Below are 18,964 nucleotides of genomic sequence, written 5' to 3' on the forward strand. Positions count from 1 at the left end.
ATTTGATAACTTTTAAACCTGTCTTTTTTTAAGGACTCAAAAGTCATGGTTCTCAAACTTGGATACATCCCAAAAACCTTAATAAATAGTGAGCAGTCTAGTTACTCAATTTCAGGTACCAATTAAAATTTTAATTTCTGAGTGAACTTCTTATGATTTTTTTTTTTTTTTTTTTTTAGGGAGAGACATGTTTTGAAATAACTGGATTTTTTTTTTTTTTTTTCTGAATTACCTTTCAGGTGCTGTTAATTTTTCATTGGTGAAGGTGTCAATGCCGGAGGGTGCATAGTTCCAGATGATTTCTTCAGCAGCAATGTAGTAGTGTCTAACGTGTTTCCCACGAATATCATCCTCTGATGAAGGCTTATTACAATCTCGTACCTGGAAAAAAGCCTGCAACCCAGCTGAAAACCACATAGAAAGAGATTTGTTAACAAAGCCAATGTTTTTCTCTCCTGTTGTTTTGTAAATACTGCTGGTGAAATGACAGATGGAAGTTGAAGAAATAGACAGTTTGAAACAATATTGTAAACTAGAGCAAACAATTATAAATTACTGATGGAAAATTCAAGCGGTTTTTTAAACTCTCTGTACAACATAGAGAAGAGATATTAATCTGTAGTGCTTTTAAAAATATAGTACCAGTTTCTGTGGGCTTTCACATGAAAGGTCTTTTGATGAGAAAAAAAAGACATATTAATAGGTAAGCAGAGAGATTTTGCCATATATTAAAAACTAGTGTGGGGTTGAGGAGGAGGAATAGAATGAGCATCTATAATTATTGTTCTCTCACACAAAATGATTGTGTGCCTGTTATACTAGGCCTTCTGTGGCCAAGGTTACATTTGGTAGATGACATTACGTTTGAAGGTCAAAGTAACATATGCAAAGATCTAGATTAAACCAAATTTCTTCCAGAGACCAATATAACAAATTAATATTTTTCAAAACCTAGGAATGTCTTATCACATTATATGAATGAGATGGAGAAGAGATTTATCAATTTAAACCAAGGAATAGCTGGACTCTAAAAATAGGCCAATTTTCAGCACAATATACAAATGTTATAGTGTTTACAATATTGTATATTTTACAAAACTGAGAATCTATATGTTCTATTATACTTTTAAGGCCAATTGTTTTTTCCAAAATTAATATATTTTCAGATTTCATTACTTTATAAATGGTCTAGTCTTTTAGTCTTTTTTTAAATTACATCATGATGTAATAAAAAATCAGCATAAGAATAAGTTTCAGTTACCAGTTCAAAGCTCATATCATTCCACAGATATTTAGCCTTTACATTTTGATTCCCAATAATCACCCCATTTATAGTATAACTGACAAACGACTCTTTTTTTTACTAATTTCAGGTAAAGATATCCTACCTTTCAGATGGTTTAGATTCTGACAACTAAGCATCCATTCTCCAGGGTTCTGGGCCACCATAAAAGCATCAAAAAGGGTAGCGGGAAAGAGATTGATTGTATCAATACGGTAGTTCTTGTTAGTCAGTGTTTGGCCATGGAAGTAAGCTGCGTGCACATCAATTTCATTACCCATACCAAAAATATACCATTTCACTCTGTCCTCTGCACACATGGAGAGTCCTGGGAGACTTCCAAAAGCATAACCATTCACGGCTGTAAGTCAAGAGTAGAGATTACGACTAATAAACATTGGTTCTTGGGATAGCTACTTCTACAGAAATAGGATCAATTTGGGATGAAAAATACCTGGCGCATATGCTGCTATTCATCTGTATCTCATACCCACCTCAGACATTACTAATCAATCACAGCACTCTTTAATTTTGGAGCTATATTTAGCCTCAGGACTTTTGTCAACACAATATTAGCAGATGAACACAATACTGAAGATGAAACCTATCTGTTCTTTTTGTGATACATCATACACATTGGTCTGTATGTGTGTGTATTTGTAAATATAAATCTGTGCATGTGTATAAAACACACATATATAATGAATAGAAAAAGACTAAAAGTTATTTAGTAATTCGTTGTTAATTATGGTAGTATGGATAATTTCAATATTTTCTTTTTGCTTATCAGAATTTTTTTAATTTTCTACAGTGAATATGAATTGCTTTTGTAATTTAAAAAAAGGCAATTAAAAAAAAAAGATTGGAAGATAAAATTAGAGGAGATATGGAGAAAAGAAGAAATGCAGGGGAAGAACAATAGGGACCAGAGACCAGAGCTACAAAGACCTAAAAGTTCAAAAGCAGGTGGCTTCAGACCCTTCAAAGATATTTAAGGTCTCTGCTCAAACTCAGTGGTCCTAGTCATAAAGTGGAAATTGGTTCTGAGAAGCGCTATGTAAGCACCAGAGGCAACCAAGGTACTGTTAGGTAGTTAAGTAGTCATGAATGTCAGGAACAAAGGCCCAGCTCTGAAACCATAGAAAACTCCCTGAAGGACCTCCCAGAAACACTCATTTTATGATTATGAATTACACCTACATCCTAAGGCACAAAGGCTGTAAAAGCTGCTAGCTTAAACCAGTCACAAATGTGTGTGCAGAAAGTACTACCCTAACCTCTTGTAACCTCAGCCTCATTGTACTATCATGTACTATCATTGTACATATGCCTGGAAGTTCATGAATCTAATTATTACATACTGAATTCTAAGTAAGCGCATGTGTACTGAGCAAAAGGTTATATAGCAGCCAACCGTCTGTCAAGGTGACCTCACATGATGATCATCTAGTACCACCCTTGTAAGGTCCCATCACAGCCCAAATATAAACAAACCTTCCCACTTCTGCTCTATTACAGCTCTTCACTGAAACTCATCCCTCCTTTGGAGCATAATCTATCTTTTGTTTTTCACCTCCCAAATTCCACAGGGCTGCCACCTTTCTTGGCATAGCCTGTCTTCTTCTGAAAATGTACTTTCAATAAATCTTATTTTTCCTAAATCTTGCTGACCTGTAATTCTTTACTGAGTCAGCAGAAAAGAAACAAGGACCCCCTCCATGCCGCTGGAGTGACACCAGATTTCACATCACTCCCTGCAGTAACAGTACCAAACCAGAACTATCCACATTGGAATTTTGAGTAACTTTTTCTAACATCAATTTTTGTTGATATATGAAAGAGTCAGGATTAAAGTCTAACATCTATTTTTGATGATATATAACAGAGGCAGGATTAAAGTATGAAAAGAGGATCTTCCAGCCTGAATAAGCAAAAGTTGGGGAAAAGGTCTGTACTTTCTTAATAAGTTTAGTTTTCTGCTTTGATAACACAGTTATTTTTGTATCCTCAGTTCCTTAGTAAAGGTTATTTTGAAGAAGTAAAACACAAGCAAACAAAAATCTATAATTATCAATCTAGCTGGTGTTACTGGATTTAATTTCTTATGGATTTAAGTGATAGAAACTCTTACTAAGTTCATTATTTGATCTCTGAGAATTAAGGAGAAGCCTAGGCAGTAAAGAAAGCATTTCTAGAAAAAAATAAAATGAACTACAATAGAGTAAAAAATAATTCAAAGTGCAGAGGGATAATGTATATCCGAAAGAAATACCTTTTAGAACTATTTTCCTAAATACAGCTTGATGTTTTACGACATAAACATAATTCTAAGCATTTAGTTTAATAATTTTAGGTTGCCTCAAATAATTTTTATAATAAGTTTGGAGGATAAATAAATATAAAAATATACAAATACATCAAACCATAACTGATGATGTTTTATCCTTATTAGTTTGGGAGCAATCTGAATCGGGCTTAGAGTTTTAATCTGACCTGTTTAACTAAATATGAAGTTGTATGTCCAATATGCTTTGTTATCAGAGCCACAGATTATAAACTACTTATTCATATGATGGAATAAACCTAGCAGAATTAAGGGACCAAGAAAAATAAGATAAAGTTAATATGTCTTCGATAATCTTACAATACATCTTGTTACTCTCCTGAAAGTCTTTGTCATCTTTATCAGCTTTCTCTGGTTCAGAGCAGTAGGTTTTAATGTTGTCATCTAGGTACCAGCTGAAATTTTCATCCACCACAGAAAACATCACCACAAATTCTTGGTCAATATTTTTTTCTTTTTCTTCCTCCAGGGAACCTGAAATGAAAAGTACTATTTTAGTTGAACTTAATCTTTAGTAGAACTTAATAATTTTAACATATTATTAATAGTTTTAAAAAATTTTAGTATTTATTGTCCTAATAAACCACAAATCTGGACTAGTCACTCCTGTTTTACAGATGTAGTAATACTTAGGAGTTCTATGTTCAGTATTCTGGGTGTGGCAGACACTCATATATTTGGATATTCACTGACCACATAACTATTAAATACTTTTTGGCAAATGAGAAGGTTGGAATTCAAAGTTGTGTATACATCTTTTGGTGCATATACCACAATCTGAGACAACAAGTCTTTGCAGGTAACTAATGATTGTTCAAGTAAAAATTAGATTTCAAGCTCTTGAGCGATGTTGTCTTTTTCATGATGGAAAATGATGCTATAATATTATATTTACCAACACAAAACAGATAACCACAGATATATCACAATGGACCACCACAAGGAAATCACAATTGATAAAGTCATATACTTTATCTCACTCTTTAACACCACTGTAAAATATGATACAGTAAACCTGTCCTCAAAGAGAGCATATTTCTTGCAGCTTCCTGCCCTGATCTTTCCTTCATTTTTTTTCTAGATTCATTACTTCTCTACCTTATCTACTCAATCACAACACAGAAGACTCAACTTATATGTAAAAAAAAAAAAAAAAAAAAAAAAAAAAAACACAAAAAAGAAACAAAAAAAACTGCCCTGTCTTTTGTCTTTCAGTCATAAATTGGGAGTAATGTACCTTTTTTACAGAATATTAAAGGTCCAATGAGTCCTGAGGCAATATCTCTTGGAGCATCAATGTGGGAGTGGTAAATCCTGGTCACACAATTGCCATCTTCTTCACCAGGACTTTGTTCTTGGCTGGCATGCAATACATATGTATACTGATCACCTGGATATACTTTATCATCTGCTTTATGAAAATCTGTGGTGTTATCAGGGTAGATGGCCCCTAGGAATCAACATGCAATGAAATTGCAATTGAATGTGTTTGAACTTAAATTTAAAAAATAAATGTTTATTAATTAATTCAGTAAATATTTATTCAACATCTAGTATGTGCCCCTTTGAGGATACAGTGATATACTATTTGAACACAGAGGAATGAGCGGTTAATTGCTAGAGGATCTGGAATCTTCGCAGAAAATTTTGTCATTATTTTTCATACTTGACTGAGTCTTCAGGGGGCATTAATAGATATGTCAGGAGCATAGTAACTTTGGGCTTGTAATTTAAAGAACCATTTTTGCCCTGAGATCATGGTATGGAAATATGAACAAAATGGTTCTCCTCTCCTATAATTTGAAACTTTTTATATAATATCAGATTTTTGCCTGTGAAGTAAGCATGGAATTTTTTATCTTTTACTTTTAATTTTGTGAATTTGCAAACATATGCAAATTTGAGAGAATAATGTGATGAACCTCCATGTACCCATCAACCCAACTTTACCAATGACTAACTCAAGACTAATTTTGCTTCGTCTATACCCTACCCACTTTTATCTCCATCACCATCTAATTATTTTAAAGCAAATCCCAGGTATTATATCATTTGGTTTATAAATACTCAAGTATGTATCTCTATGCTATTACATAATTGTTGGGTTCAGAAAAAAGAAACAAAAATATGTGGTTAAAACATTCACCTTTTAAAACGAAAACTCTTTAAAAAAGAAGACAATTAATTAGACTAATTTAAACTTAATTTTCAGACTTGCTCCTTATAATTTTAATGAACTGTATAATGCCCAGTATTTTTGCTTATGATAATAGCTGACATTCATTGAGATATGACTATATACTATCATTGTCCCTATTTTATATATGAGGGAACTAAAGCACAGAGAACTTAAGGAACTTGCCCAGAGTCATTCAAACAGTAAAAGGCAAAATTGTACTGGAAATTTGTTCTATTAATTTTGGAGCCCTTGCACTTAACTACAACAAAACATGGACTCTTTTCATCATCATTATCATCATCAAGTACTAAGAATGAGATAACAGTCACTAAAACTAATCTTTTTTCTTCCTGTACCATCTTTAAGGCTTCTAGGTCCTACATTCAAATGACCTTTTTATTAATTGTGTCTCAGAGGTGATGAGTCATCCACTCACGTGTACCATTTGATTGATGTAAATGAGAGTACCCATGCTACCTTAGCTGGGATAGTTTATCCAAAGTTAAGATGAAAGGTGACAATGGCCACAATATGTTTACATGCAGGAACTTCAAAGATAAGACAACCCTGTCTTGAGTCCTGTTTCTTTCTTCTGAATTTTTGCCTCTTCTGACCTGTGCACACACTATTTATTTTTCTAATTCTGACTATTTGGCTGGAAAGAAGTTGGGCACTGAGAAGAAAGTCCCAGCTCTCACTGCCTGTCACTATATGTGTCCACCCAGAAATCCTATCACAGTCACACTTCACACAAACAAGTGCAACCAAGAAAAACACAGCATTATTAAGATGAAACAGAATACTTATTTATAAAATAGTTTAGAGCTGAACAGCATAGGTCTTATGTGAGAATGGAGTCCATTATCTTAGAACTTAAAAAGGGCTCCTATTGAAAAGAGGAAATTACAGCTAGAGTAGGAGCTAAACTTACCCTCATTTTCCTTATAGTAAGTTATCCCATGTGAATGAAAAGTGTAGGGCCTAGAGGCAAAGTTTTTTAAATGTACATAAACTTTATCTCCAGTTTCTGCTTTGATAATAGGTCCTAAAAACCCCAGCCAGACAGGTTTTTCTACAGTGGTCTCAAAGGTGTCATCTGTATACTGAAGATAAAGGGCCTTCTTGTATAATCTTCCAATTCTATTGGGACCATTTTGAAGATAGATATTGGAATGTTCCCTGAAAAGAAAAAAAAAGACAACTCTATCAGAAGCCATCATTTCTGGGGATAACATTATAATTAAAGAGAAATTAATGACCATATCACATTAAATGTTTGTTTCTTGTTGTAGGGATGCCTCCAAAAAATAAAGAGGAGAGCTTGCACTTAGCCCTGTTAATTTGATTATGTAAGGTGTCTCACATCATGTATGTGGCAGAGAGCCATCTGTAAAGGTACTATAAAAATACTTACAGGAGTATTTTCTACAAGATTTTTATATTAAAACATGAGATACTGAGGAATAGAAGAATAGAATATAAAATTAAAGTGAAATATTAAGATAAAGCAGTTGAAACTTAACACATTTCTCACCTATGGTGTACCTCTTTCAGCTACTGGGAAATTTGAGTTTATAAGCAATCAATCTGGATATTTGAGACATAAAAGTGTGTGTGTATGTGTGTGTGTGTTTTCCTAAATAAAGTCAAATTAAGGATGCTAAACTAATTTTATCATTTTTAGTAGCACTAAATCAAGGTTGGAATTGATGCATGCAATGTGTGTGGGTTTTTAAATTACCTTGGGGTTCAAATTACCCTTGTGTTTTTTTAATCTCTTGCTACCAAGAATATTGAACATTGAATGTTTATATTCTGATTAGTAGCTGATTAAAAGTTGCTTAAACTTCCCTTAAAATATCAGCAAAGTAAACAGTAGCCAGGAAAAAAAAAATAAAGGAAAAGAAAGAAAGTGAGCTTGGTATTCAAACATTTGCAGATTCTTTGTTATTGTCCTTAACAGAAGCCTGGACAGCTTAGTGGGATCTGTGGGTGATGCCATCTAGTGGTTTTGGAGAACCCCCTTAAAATTTGTACTTTGACAAGCCCCTTCACAACCAAGCAACTGAGTTCTCCTCCACTAGAATAAAAAATGCTAACACTCAGGCTGATGATCTAGGGTGTGTGTGTGTGTGTGTGTGTGTGTGTGTGTGTGTGTGTGTGGTGTGTTGCTTACTTTCGTCTCATTGAGGTTTAATGCCTTACCATTCATTTGTCACTCAACTCCCGTGGGGCCCAAATAATCTGATGAAGAAATAAACATCATCTTGTATTCCTTTTTTCAGGACAAGAGTAGGGCTTGTCTGAGAGCTCTGGACTTCCTTTGCTGAAGTTTAGACCTACCTTTTAAAAAACTAGGGCTCTAGCTTACACTTTAAATTTTAATGTGCATGGGAATCTACTGAGGATCACGATAAAATGCAAGTTACTGGGCCCCAGCCCCGCTGGTTATGAGTCTGTGTGTCTGGAGTGGGGTATGGATATTTTAATTTACTAAGAACCCCCACTCCCCTCTAATGCTGTACTGGGCTCCTGGGCAGCCTGCGTAGGGGAGGCTTGGAGGTGAAGGGGAAGAGAGCTGCCCAGTCCCAAAGGCTGTGAGATTCCTGGAGACCGTAAGACAGAAAGGTGGCAGGGTCTGTTTCTAGACCATAGCTGGTAGTGGTCAGGCTTCTACTGGTGTAGTTGCATTGGGGCATCAGATTAAGCCTGCATGCTAGAGCCAAGGGACATAGCCATTTGGCATCAGTCCTGGAGGCTGAGTTTGGATGGCAGGAGCAGTGTTGAAAATAGCAGAGTCATCGTGCTCTGGATAGAGCAGGGGGCTTCAACAATGAGCATTTCGTAGTTTTTACCATATACCAAATACCCCAGTTTTCCTGGATTGTGTAAACCACAGGATTCTCAAATTGTTCATTTAAAAATGAATGAGATGGGGTTCCCTTCCCCCATCCTGATGGGAGGAAGGCCAAGCAGGAAGTTAGAAAAATAAAGAAGTGACATCTTTTGTACCTAGTATGAGGTGGCAAATCCATGCTTATGCCTTTCTTTCTATTTGTTTTCATTTTCTAATTGTTGCAGTTTCCATTTCATTAGAACAAAACAGAAAAAAAAAAATTCAGGAAGGCTCAGAGACTTCAAGGACATGAAAATACATGAAAAAACAGCAGGACAGTGGTGTGAATTCTTTCCCCAAAACTGCAGCTTTAATATGGACGAGAGCAATATTAATGAACAGATGTTTTAACAACAGCAAAATTCTGAGGCACTGAAGATCACTGAGATAAAAGTCTGATTCATTTACTTCACTGATGAAAGGTCAGCAAGAGGACAGTTTCAGTCAGGCACACAGTTGCAGCTGCAGAGCTTAAAGTGCAAAGGTGAAGCCCTCCCTGGTTCCATCAGAAGAAAACCTGAATCAGTCAATCTCACAAGACCCGTCTGAACCCCAGGGTAAATTTTTTCCAGTATCTGTACACACTCCTACTGCTGGCAGATCAGTCCCCATTATATGTAGAGATTCAGATTCTAATCTCTGTTGTACCATGCTCTGTTGATACACATCTTACATAAAGCCAAAGTTTAAAAATAGCTCCCATATTCTTAAGGCTTCATTTGAATACAGGGTGTATTTATATTTTTTGAATGTGACTCTGAAGCACTTAGCACTACTTCATATCTTATTTCAATAGTAGCAGGCTTTGTCAAAATACTTTCATTGTATTGAAATTCTCCTGTATTAATCATATTCTAAAATAGGAGGAGCATTATCTAAGCTTCAGGATTTATTTTTTTGTATACAATAATTTTGGGCAAGTAAAAATTACTTTTAAAATAGTTGATCTGAAGTTATAATATATTCAGGGTTTTTAACATTTGGAATTCCTTTTATATACATAACAGCATGTAAAATATATTTTCCATCTTGTCTTTTTTGGTGAAACAAAATTAAGTCTTAACCAAATTAAGAAATATTTTACATCATGTGATACTTTGGGGGAGGTCTATTTGCTTATGTTCTGTCTCCAAAGGAACATCAAAGGCTCATTAGGGGATGTCTATTTAACTTCAAGAGCACAGCTTGGGGACAAAGGGTCAGTTACTGGAAGCTCGTAGGAAATTTGCCAGTCAGATATTCTGTCAAAAGAATATATTATAGTTGTTCTTTGAACCAAATAATTCATATTAATTGTAGTTCTTCCTGTTGACAATTCTGACATGCTTTTTTTCTGCTTATTAGAGTAGATCTGTCCCCTTCACATCTTTTCTTTTTGGTACTCAGTTCCTGTAGCCAACTCCTATAATTTCTGGTAGATTCAGACCCAAAAGCAAGTTTTTAATTGTAGGGGAATTAAAAAAAAATTATACTGCCTTAGTAACATAATAATAATGTTACCCCATTCCATAAATCCAGAATGTACTCAGTTTATGTTTAGACATGGTTACTAAAATGTGGGTAATATATGAGAAAAGTTTGTGGATTCTTAGTTTCATTAACTGAGACATAATATATTAGTTTTCCATTGCTGCATAACAAATTATCACATAGCATCTTAAAATAACATCCATTTATTATTTCACAGTTCTGTGGGTCAGAAGTCTGGCACAACATGACTGAGTTCTCTGTTCAGGCTACCACAAGATGATGGTTGGGCTGGGTGCTTTTCTGGGCTCTCTGTGGAAAAATCCACTGCCAGACTCATCCTTGTTGTTGGCAGAATTCAGTTCATCATGTTTGTAGGACTGAAATTCCTGTTTCCTTGCTGGCTGTCAGTCAAGGACCTCTCTCCCATTTCCTTAAAGCCACCCGTAAGTCTTCTCAAGTGTCTCCTTCCATCTTCAAGTCAGCAACAGTTTGTTGAATCCTCCTCAAATCTCTTTGAATCTCTCTGACTTCTTCTTTCACTAGAAATTTTTCTGCTTTAGATTAGGCCCACCTAGATCATCTTCCTATTTTACAGTCAATTGTGCCATTGAATATAATGCAAACCATGAGAGTAATATCATATTCTGGAGATTTAGGATAGGACATCTTTGAAGGTCATTTTAAAAATTCTTCCTACTACACATAGGAGTCAAAAGGAAAACTGTCAAAAATTAACTGCTAGGCAAAGACTCAACTTAGGTTTACATAGCACAAGCAAGTAGATTATAAGCCTGGCTTCACTAGCACAGCATGAATAGAGTATCTAGTTGTCAGTCTTCTTTTGGATCTGTTCTCAGAGAAAGTAGCAACTGTGATAATAAATCATAGATCTTGAAAAGTATGAAATGTTATAGCTGCCTTATGAGCTCCTTCACACAGGCATCCTGTATGAAGTGTTTGAATCGTACTAGCTGGTACTTGCTATTTTTATTTGGCAATCTTGGAGTACAAGTCATCATAACTGACTTTTCCATATTATTTTAGCTATAATTGTACCTCTTTAAGAATCATATAAATATTTAAGAGCATTTTCAAAGGGGTAAAATGAATGCCTTCAGTGCAAATTTTTTATTTAAAAAGATTTTGTTTGCTTAAACAGGGGACACTGAAAAAAATTTTCAACTTTTTTTCTGATAATAATAGTAAATGTTAAATTAACATTTGCTGAATACTTTTGGTATTCTGATCACTCCATATCATAATTATAATACTTATCATTATATCATATGGTGAAATATTCTTAGTTTGTTTTTTATTCCTTTGGCCAAAATTTGAGCTGCCATTTCTTCTTGGTCATTGGTTCTGCTTATAATGACATCTTCATTATACCATTTCTGATTCAGTTCTCAAAACTATAATGGGCTGAAAAACTAGGTAACAAAGTAAGAACTGTATGTTAAATAAGAGTCATCAAGTATGAGCAAGAGCCTACAAAGCCAGTGTAAAAGTGTTTTGTTAATGGCTATTCTTGTGCTTAAAGAATTTTTAACTTACTTCTAGCTTCCTATATATAAGTCACCAGGAAAAAAATCAACCTGAAGATAACAAGAGTATTATTTGTTGCTATTATATAGCCAATAAATGCCATAAATAATTAATGCCTATTATAGACCCAGAACACACTGCTCTGTTTACTAATTATTTCTTATATGTATGTCTCTTATTATTATTTAAATACAAATAGTTTAAGAAAAGAAAATTATACTTTATAGAATCTTTATTTTTTGATTTATTGAAGTGACAGATAAGGCACTCACTTTAGTAAATGGCAGTACTAAATATAAGAAAATTACTTTCCATCTCATCCTATTAGAAATAAATATTATTGCTATTAATGCAGGAGGAGTAAATTATTTCTAGTAAGAAAAAATCTATACATTGTTCTCTTTTAATACCTGCTAATGTTTTTAGTTTCACTAAATCTATTTAAACTGACTTCTTTTATTTAATTCTATTGTCTGATTTATTCTAGTGTGAATCTGTCCACATCAGGAGAAAGTGGAAAATTTTTACAACACAGCCTGTAATTTCTTCTAGATTCCTAAATGCCTTTATTCATTCATTTTAATTTATTCACAAATATTTATTTAGTGTCTCCTATGTTCTAGGTATCAGTGACCAAGCAGTAAATGTAACAGATGGAGTTCCTGTTATATGCGTATTTTCTTCTTCATAGTCTCATATCTTCAAGGTAAACATTAGTTTAAACCTAATCCTCTGCTTAATACCTATCTTGCACACTTCCAACCTTGTTTCTCAGCCTATGTATCTCCACTCCTTTTCAGCATTCGAAAGACTAGTACCAATTATATCTGGTGATAATTCCATCATCCTTTGCTGACTGGGTTACTGTTATATGTAAATATATGTCTTCCCCCAAATATGTCTAAATATATGTCTTCCCCCAAATTCAGATATTGAAATCCTAACCTCTAATGTGATGATATTAGGAGATAGGGACTTTGGGTGGTGCTTGGGTAATAGGAAGGAGCCTTCATGAATGGGATTTAAGTACCTTATAAAAGAGGATCCAGATAGATCCTTAGCTTTTTTTACCATGTGCGGACACAGTGAAAAGGCTATGAACCAGAAAGAGGGCTTTCACTAGAACATGACCATGCTTGCACCTTGATCTTGGACTCCTCTGCTTCTAGAACTATGAGAAATAAATTTCTATTGTTGATAAGCTACTGGGTCTGTGGCATGTTGTTATAGCAGCCTTAACTGACTAAGACAGCTTGACATGCTGGTAATCAGAGACTAAGAGGGGAGAAAAAAAGTTGCTAACTAAACTCATCCGTTTAGAATAGTATTGGCAAAATGGCTGAAGTTCTAGTCAATATTCACTGTTTAGATGTAGAAAAAAAAAATCACAAGCAGAGTGAGCAGTTCCATCTAGAGTTTGCATGATGGTAGGCTGTTATTGAAGCCACGGAGATTATCAAACCAATGCTGCATAACCTCCCTAGTACTCCCTAGCACAGAAATGACACAAGAGTATTATAAAACAAAGGAATTATTTTCCCACCCCACACCAAAAAATTCTTAGCAAATTCTCTCTCTCTTCTATTCTCTAATCTCTAGAATTTGAGACTTCTTTATTAAAGCATGCTCAGGGCAATGTCTTGTATTGAGTTTATGCCTAATAAAGCTGATTTGATTTTTGATCACGAATAATGGCAGAAGGTTGATGGCGGGGGAGCATGGAGTAGGACTTTTTTTTAATGTGTCTGGTTTCCCTATAAAAACTATATATAAAAATACTGAATCTATACAAAAGAATGATTTTGATGAAGCCATGAAAATATGTCATACTCCTAAGAAGAGAATACTAGCTCAAAACAAGGTTATAAAAAAAATAATTGCAAGATGTATTGGTTTTGTTTACAATTGGTTATTTTTAAGTCAGAAAATTTTCTTACTGTATATCATTAAATTAATAACTTAATTATGTAGTATTATAATCTGTGCATTTACTTTTACTGTAAAAAATTTCAAATATACATGAAATTAATAAGAATAGTATATACCCATCAACAGTCAACAATTATAATATTTGGCATACTTGTTTAGCTATTTTCAGAGATATAGTCTTAGCAGCTGATGGTCATTGGGCTCATTTGTGCTTTATCACCATTAAAATACATTTTTAAATGTAGTGAACATTGCCTTTGAATGCTAAATTTCACTTTGGTAGTAAATGTTTATTAACATTATTAAAAGTGAGGACCTCAGTATAGGTAAACTTCCATTACAAAAAACTTCAATGAGAACTATACTTTTGTTTTCCTGTATAGTGACTATTGCTTGAAATAAGGGGCTTTCGATTGAAATATGAAAACATTGAACTTGCATAGAGTTTTTTGAGGGCCATCATAATAGATATCTGACATTTAGTAAATGGTACATGTATGATGTGCCAAGCACTATAATAGGAGCTTTACAAGAACCCTTCTTCAAACAACCTTATTAGATATTCTTATTATCTTCTACAGATTAGGATGCTGAGGCTGAGAGACATGAACTCAATTAAGTGTCCAGAGCCATCCAACAAGTATTAGGCATAGTCCTATTTGTTTAAAATATATTTAATTTCTATAAATGATGTTTTAAATTATTAAAGAATTTTATCCTTACCACTAATAATCAATAAATGGTATATAATAAGCATAACATTTTATACAGTCATTATTTAAATTTAAAAATATCTGCATAAACAGACAAAAGTACTAAAATAACAACCAGACGACGTAATAAGTAGCCCACACAGTTCCCCAGGACCAAGGGCATAGGAGCAGAGCAGCCTCTCAAAATAAAAAAAAGAACTCGGGAATTTAGAGATTTATTAAAGAGTCTTGAGTTTTAAGTCCACGTTTTGCAGTTTCTGTATACAAAAAATGAAAGAAATATTTCATTCAACTAGCTTTATTTTTAAGATGATAATTCATAAATTTGTTCTATAAACAAAAAAAAAAATAGTGACTTACGTGTCAACTGAAATAAGTTTCTTTTCCCCATTGTCAGAAGCATAGTTCCAAGTTGTTTCAATAATTCCAATATAATAATGCTTATCTTTTGCCCGGGCTGTAATATTATATAAAAATAGAAAAGTACCCAGTAACAAAATCTTCATTTTTTTTTTCTTGTTGGAGCCGAGAAGTGATGAACTGAAATCAGAAGCAGGCAATTTCAAAAATAAGGCTTTCTTCTTTTATTTGCTTGATTGACACAACTTACTGTTGCATAAGAGTAAATTGTTTCGTTAAAGTAAATAACATTTTCCACTTCAGTTCAGTTCCCGTAAACCCAGGGAAAAAAATGGTTTTCCGTTGCCAAGCTTCCCTGATTACAAATAAAAAGTCAGCAGTTATTGCTGGAGGGATTAGAGTATAAGTAACTCTGTGCCTCTTCCGTTCATTTTGTAAATTCCAGTAAAGCAGAGATCATCTCTAAATGCTTCTTTTGTTCCTCCGACAATATGCCATAGTACAATGCCCTGCACACGGTGAACTTTTAACAAAATAGTTTAACAGATTATGCAAAGTAGATCAAAACATGCAGCTCTTTACTTTCGAAAAAATCTAACAATATTTCATTATAATTTTAAGATACAAAACATGATCTTGAGCATACCAAATTTAAGTACCCAAAACTAAAAATTTTATTTTGAAGAATTTATCTATTTTGTAAGCGTTGGACACATTTAAAGAAACTGTACCAGATAATTCTGTATTGCTATATGCAAATCACTAGGAGAACATAATAGAGGTTGATAATTCTCTTTTAATTATCAAAGAAATCAGACATAAATCAACCTGTCTTCAAAAGCAAAGGTTGATCTTAGTAAATATTAGAAAGTTTATTAAACTGGGATTCTGCTTTTTGATGTGGACATGAATTTTAGGGTAAAAGACTTTTTATTAAAACCATATCTTTAGTCATGACATATTTACCTAAAAATATAAAGTAATCTTTTTTTTTTTTTGGTGGAAGAAAATCTTTATACTGATAGTGCACATTTTGTGCTAATATAATCTTTTTCTCTAGAATACCTTAATGCACTATTATTTGCCAAAAGTTTTTTATAGAAATAGATTGTTATTGGAGAAAGCACCCTAATGTTTGAACAATTTATTAATTTAATTAGTATTACTGAGGAAGCCCACTGTGCCCAGCCCTGTGCTAAGCACTGGAGATACAAAAGTGAATAGAAGACACAAATCTCTACCCGAATGAAATACCTAGTTTTAGCTGCAAGTGCTATGGAGAAAAATACAACAGGGAAGAAGAGTAATGAAAACAGCAGATAAAGATCAAAATCTGATGGCACCACTTGACCTCAGGCAGATACTTAACCCCAGCCTCAATTTCCTCATCTATAAGTGTCAGTCTCAGAGGGCTATTGTCCAGATTCATTGAAATAATCCATGTTAAGGTATATAGTAGAGATGCCCCTCTCAACAGCTAGTAATAATCTTAACTAATTGTCCTGATACAGAAAACTTAGTCGCAGGACCCAAGATGTCCCAAGACCTCCTTCTGGAGCCACCTCAAGTGATTGTGCCCTCTTGTCCACTGAGAGGACTTGAGTGGGGCCAAAATCTTGCCCAGACTCCAATAGCCAAACTCTGTGCCTGGCAAGGTGTTGTTCCTTTTAAAAGCTGGTCCACACCGAGAGGGCAGGTTTCAACAATCCATCCTCTCGGGGGAATGTTTTCTAATTGACACAAAGCTGCCAAGTGAGCAGCATCTTTGGGGCATTTCCTTTCTCATTCTCTGCTCCATGCTCAAACTCAGCTCTGCGGGTTGAAAGGATGGTGATCAGAGCACAACAATTCTTGAAGTCACTTCTAAGAAATTCTACCCTAAAAACCTGTTCAGATAGTTCCCGAGTGCTCCAGATTGTATATTTACAGCAGCCCCTGTACTGGTAGTGAAATAAAATGGTTAAACAGTAACACCCCTGACCAGCGCAAGTGAACATTTTATGGTGTCATGAAGGAAAGGTCATGAAGTCCATACTTCTGTCTTGTTTTGTGACAGTTACCCTTCCCATTAAAAAACATGTAGCTGCTGTGTGGCAGGAAATAAGGAGAATGCTCTGAGCCTCAGGCCTGTCTAAATACAAGGGAGAGGCCAGAGAGGTCTAATGAGCAACCAGCCATTGACAGAGTCTTCCTAACAGCAATTCCAGAGTTGATACCTAAAAGTGGATTTTGAATAATGTTGCTATTGAGAGTTTCTGCATTCAAAACATGCATCACAACCAGTACAGATTGAGGTGAGACAAGAAAGCAAGGGGCCCATCAGGAGAGGCTCAGCAGACTTAGAGCATTGAAAGAAATAGAAGAGAGGAATCTAGATTGGACCAAACAGCCTGTCCCTCTTGGCTGAATCTGTCAGAAGGTCTTTACATCAGAATCCCAGGTATATCTTTAAAATTTGTCATAATTATTACATTCTCAAGTTAATTGTTTAGTAATCTAAGTTACATAGCACAAGTTTTGTTTTCCACAATTTCTCTTTTTGTCATCTTAAGGATTCCTGGACTGAGTGAATCTCATCTGCATTAAGATTTTGGGACTGATGATGGTTAAAATTAAGGATGCTTACAGAACTGCTTAGAGAATATTGCTTCAGCTCTATTTCTGCCTGGCAAGATGCAAACTCTCCTTACCTTTACTATGCCTGCTATACTCTCTAGTTTCTTATTGATTCATGAGAACTGACTTTTAACTTCTCCTCCATGGCATCAGAATTATTAAGAAACAAATCACCAAGGACAGTCTTTCACTTTGTGGCAGAGAGAGACACAAAATATAAAATAGCAGGTCATTTTGTCCATGACCAGCCAGACCATCACAATGCTATCTTTTCCACAGAATACTGTGTAACTCTTGAATTTTATTGGTGACTATGGTCACGTACAGAACTTTGATAATGAGTCCAATGACTTGACCTCGCACATTGCGAGCATGGCTGATCCTCTTCTCTGCTATTGGCCAGTTCATGACTATTTAGGGAATGATGACACAGATAGGTAGGTTTTTGGCGGCTCCATCCACTTTGACTGCCCATGAGTGGGTCAAGGCCCTGCTCATCATTTTTCTGGCATGTAAAAGGGTCATAGGGGAAGGGAGAAAGCTTAGTCTCTAATCTAGCAAAAGCCTTGACATCTACAGTATTATGGGAAAGGGGATTTTTTTTTAATGGGAGAAATTTCAATTACTCCATCCTTTTCATCCTTTCATAACATTGAATGAAGTAGAAGTCAAACCATGTGATTTATTAACAATGAAAGAGACACAATACTAAAATTATTTTTACAAAAGATTAAAGACTAACATTCACAAAGCTTGATTATGTAGAATTTCAGTGTATGACTTTCTTGAAGCATTTTCCTCCCTTGTCATTCCTAACTTCATTACCTCTCGCTTCTATACCGTTCTAGGGTAATAAAGGCTGCTAGTGTTTAACACTTTGATTTGTGCCCAGGTCTTAATTTCTAAAAGGTGACTAAGTCATGACATGAAGAGGCTAATGCCATTGCAAGAAAAGTTTGTTATCACTCACAGTTCCCCTAGAAAGCAACATACAGGTTGGGCCACATAAGGAAGCACCAGAGTTTTGTTTTGTTTTTGTTTTAGGAGGTCGAAGTAGGAGCCAGGGGAAAGTACAGGCCACAGCCTTTATTGGGGTTTCTGTGGGAAAGACAAAGCAGAGCTGAGTAAACAGCTTAGGACTGGCTGGTTTGAATAATTCCAGCAGGCTTTGGGACATAGAGATTGTCTCTAGTTGTCTGAAATGGCTTTGGTTGATTTAGGGCAGGGGAAATATTGGCTTGGTGTGTGAGAGTTAGACAAAGGAAGTGGTTGGGGATATGGACTCCGGAATTGGTTGTTTTGCATATGAAAGTAGCAAGTTGTTTACCATCTTCTAGGAATTAACTAGTTCCGGGAGGGGCAGTCTCTCCCCAATTAGTAAACGCGACTCCAAGATGTCAAAGTATCATAAAATATTAAAAATTAAAAACATGATTAATACATATTTCATATCAGAATTATCTGTTTATGTGACTGTTTCCTCGATTAGACTGGGCCTCTATGGGGCCAATGACTATGTCTTGTTTCGTATTGACTCGCAGGCACTTAGCATAGTACTTGACACATAGTTTAATAAATACTGAAGGAATGAATAAATGTTAACTATAATAACAGTCACTAATAGTTATCA

General features: G+C 34.8%; 1 protein-coding gene across 1 annotated transcript in view; it reads right to left on the bottom strand.

The window, feature by feature from the left end:
• The window catches only part of LOC102884724 (ceruloplasmin), a 46,689-nt gene extending 31,744 nt beyond the window's left edge, over positions 1 to 14,945 (bottom strand). The window contains exons 1-6 of the mRNA XM_025042497.1: positions 14,719 to 14,945; positions 6,737 to 6,984; positions 4,864 to 5,076; positions 3,927 to 4,100; positions 1,389 to 1,643; positions 233 to 404 (exon numbers count right to left, since the gene is read on the bottom strand). Of these exons, the coding sequence (XP_024898265.1) occupies positions 233 to 404; positions 1,389 to 1,643; positions 3,927 to 4,100; positions 4,864 to 5,076; positions 6,737 to 6,984; positions 14,719 to 14,864 (1,208 nt within the window). The 5' untranslated portion in view covers positions 14,865 to 14,945. The remainder of the gene's footprint in view (positions 1 to 232; positions 405 to 1,388; positions 1,644 to 3,926; positions 4,101 to 4,863; positions 5,077 to 6,736; positions 6,985 to 14,718) is intronic.
• Between the last annotated feature and the right edge of the window lie 4,019 nt (positions 14,946 to 18,964).

This window comes from Pteropus alecto, unplaced genomic scaffold, assembly GCF_000325575.1.
Source record: "Pteropus alecto unplaced genomic scaffold, ASM32557v1 scaffold239, whole genome shotgun sequence".
Lineage (NCBI taxonomy): Eukaryota > Metazoa > Chordata > Mammalia > Chiroptera > Pteropodidae > Pteropus > Pteropus alecto.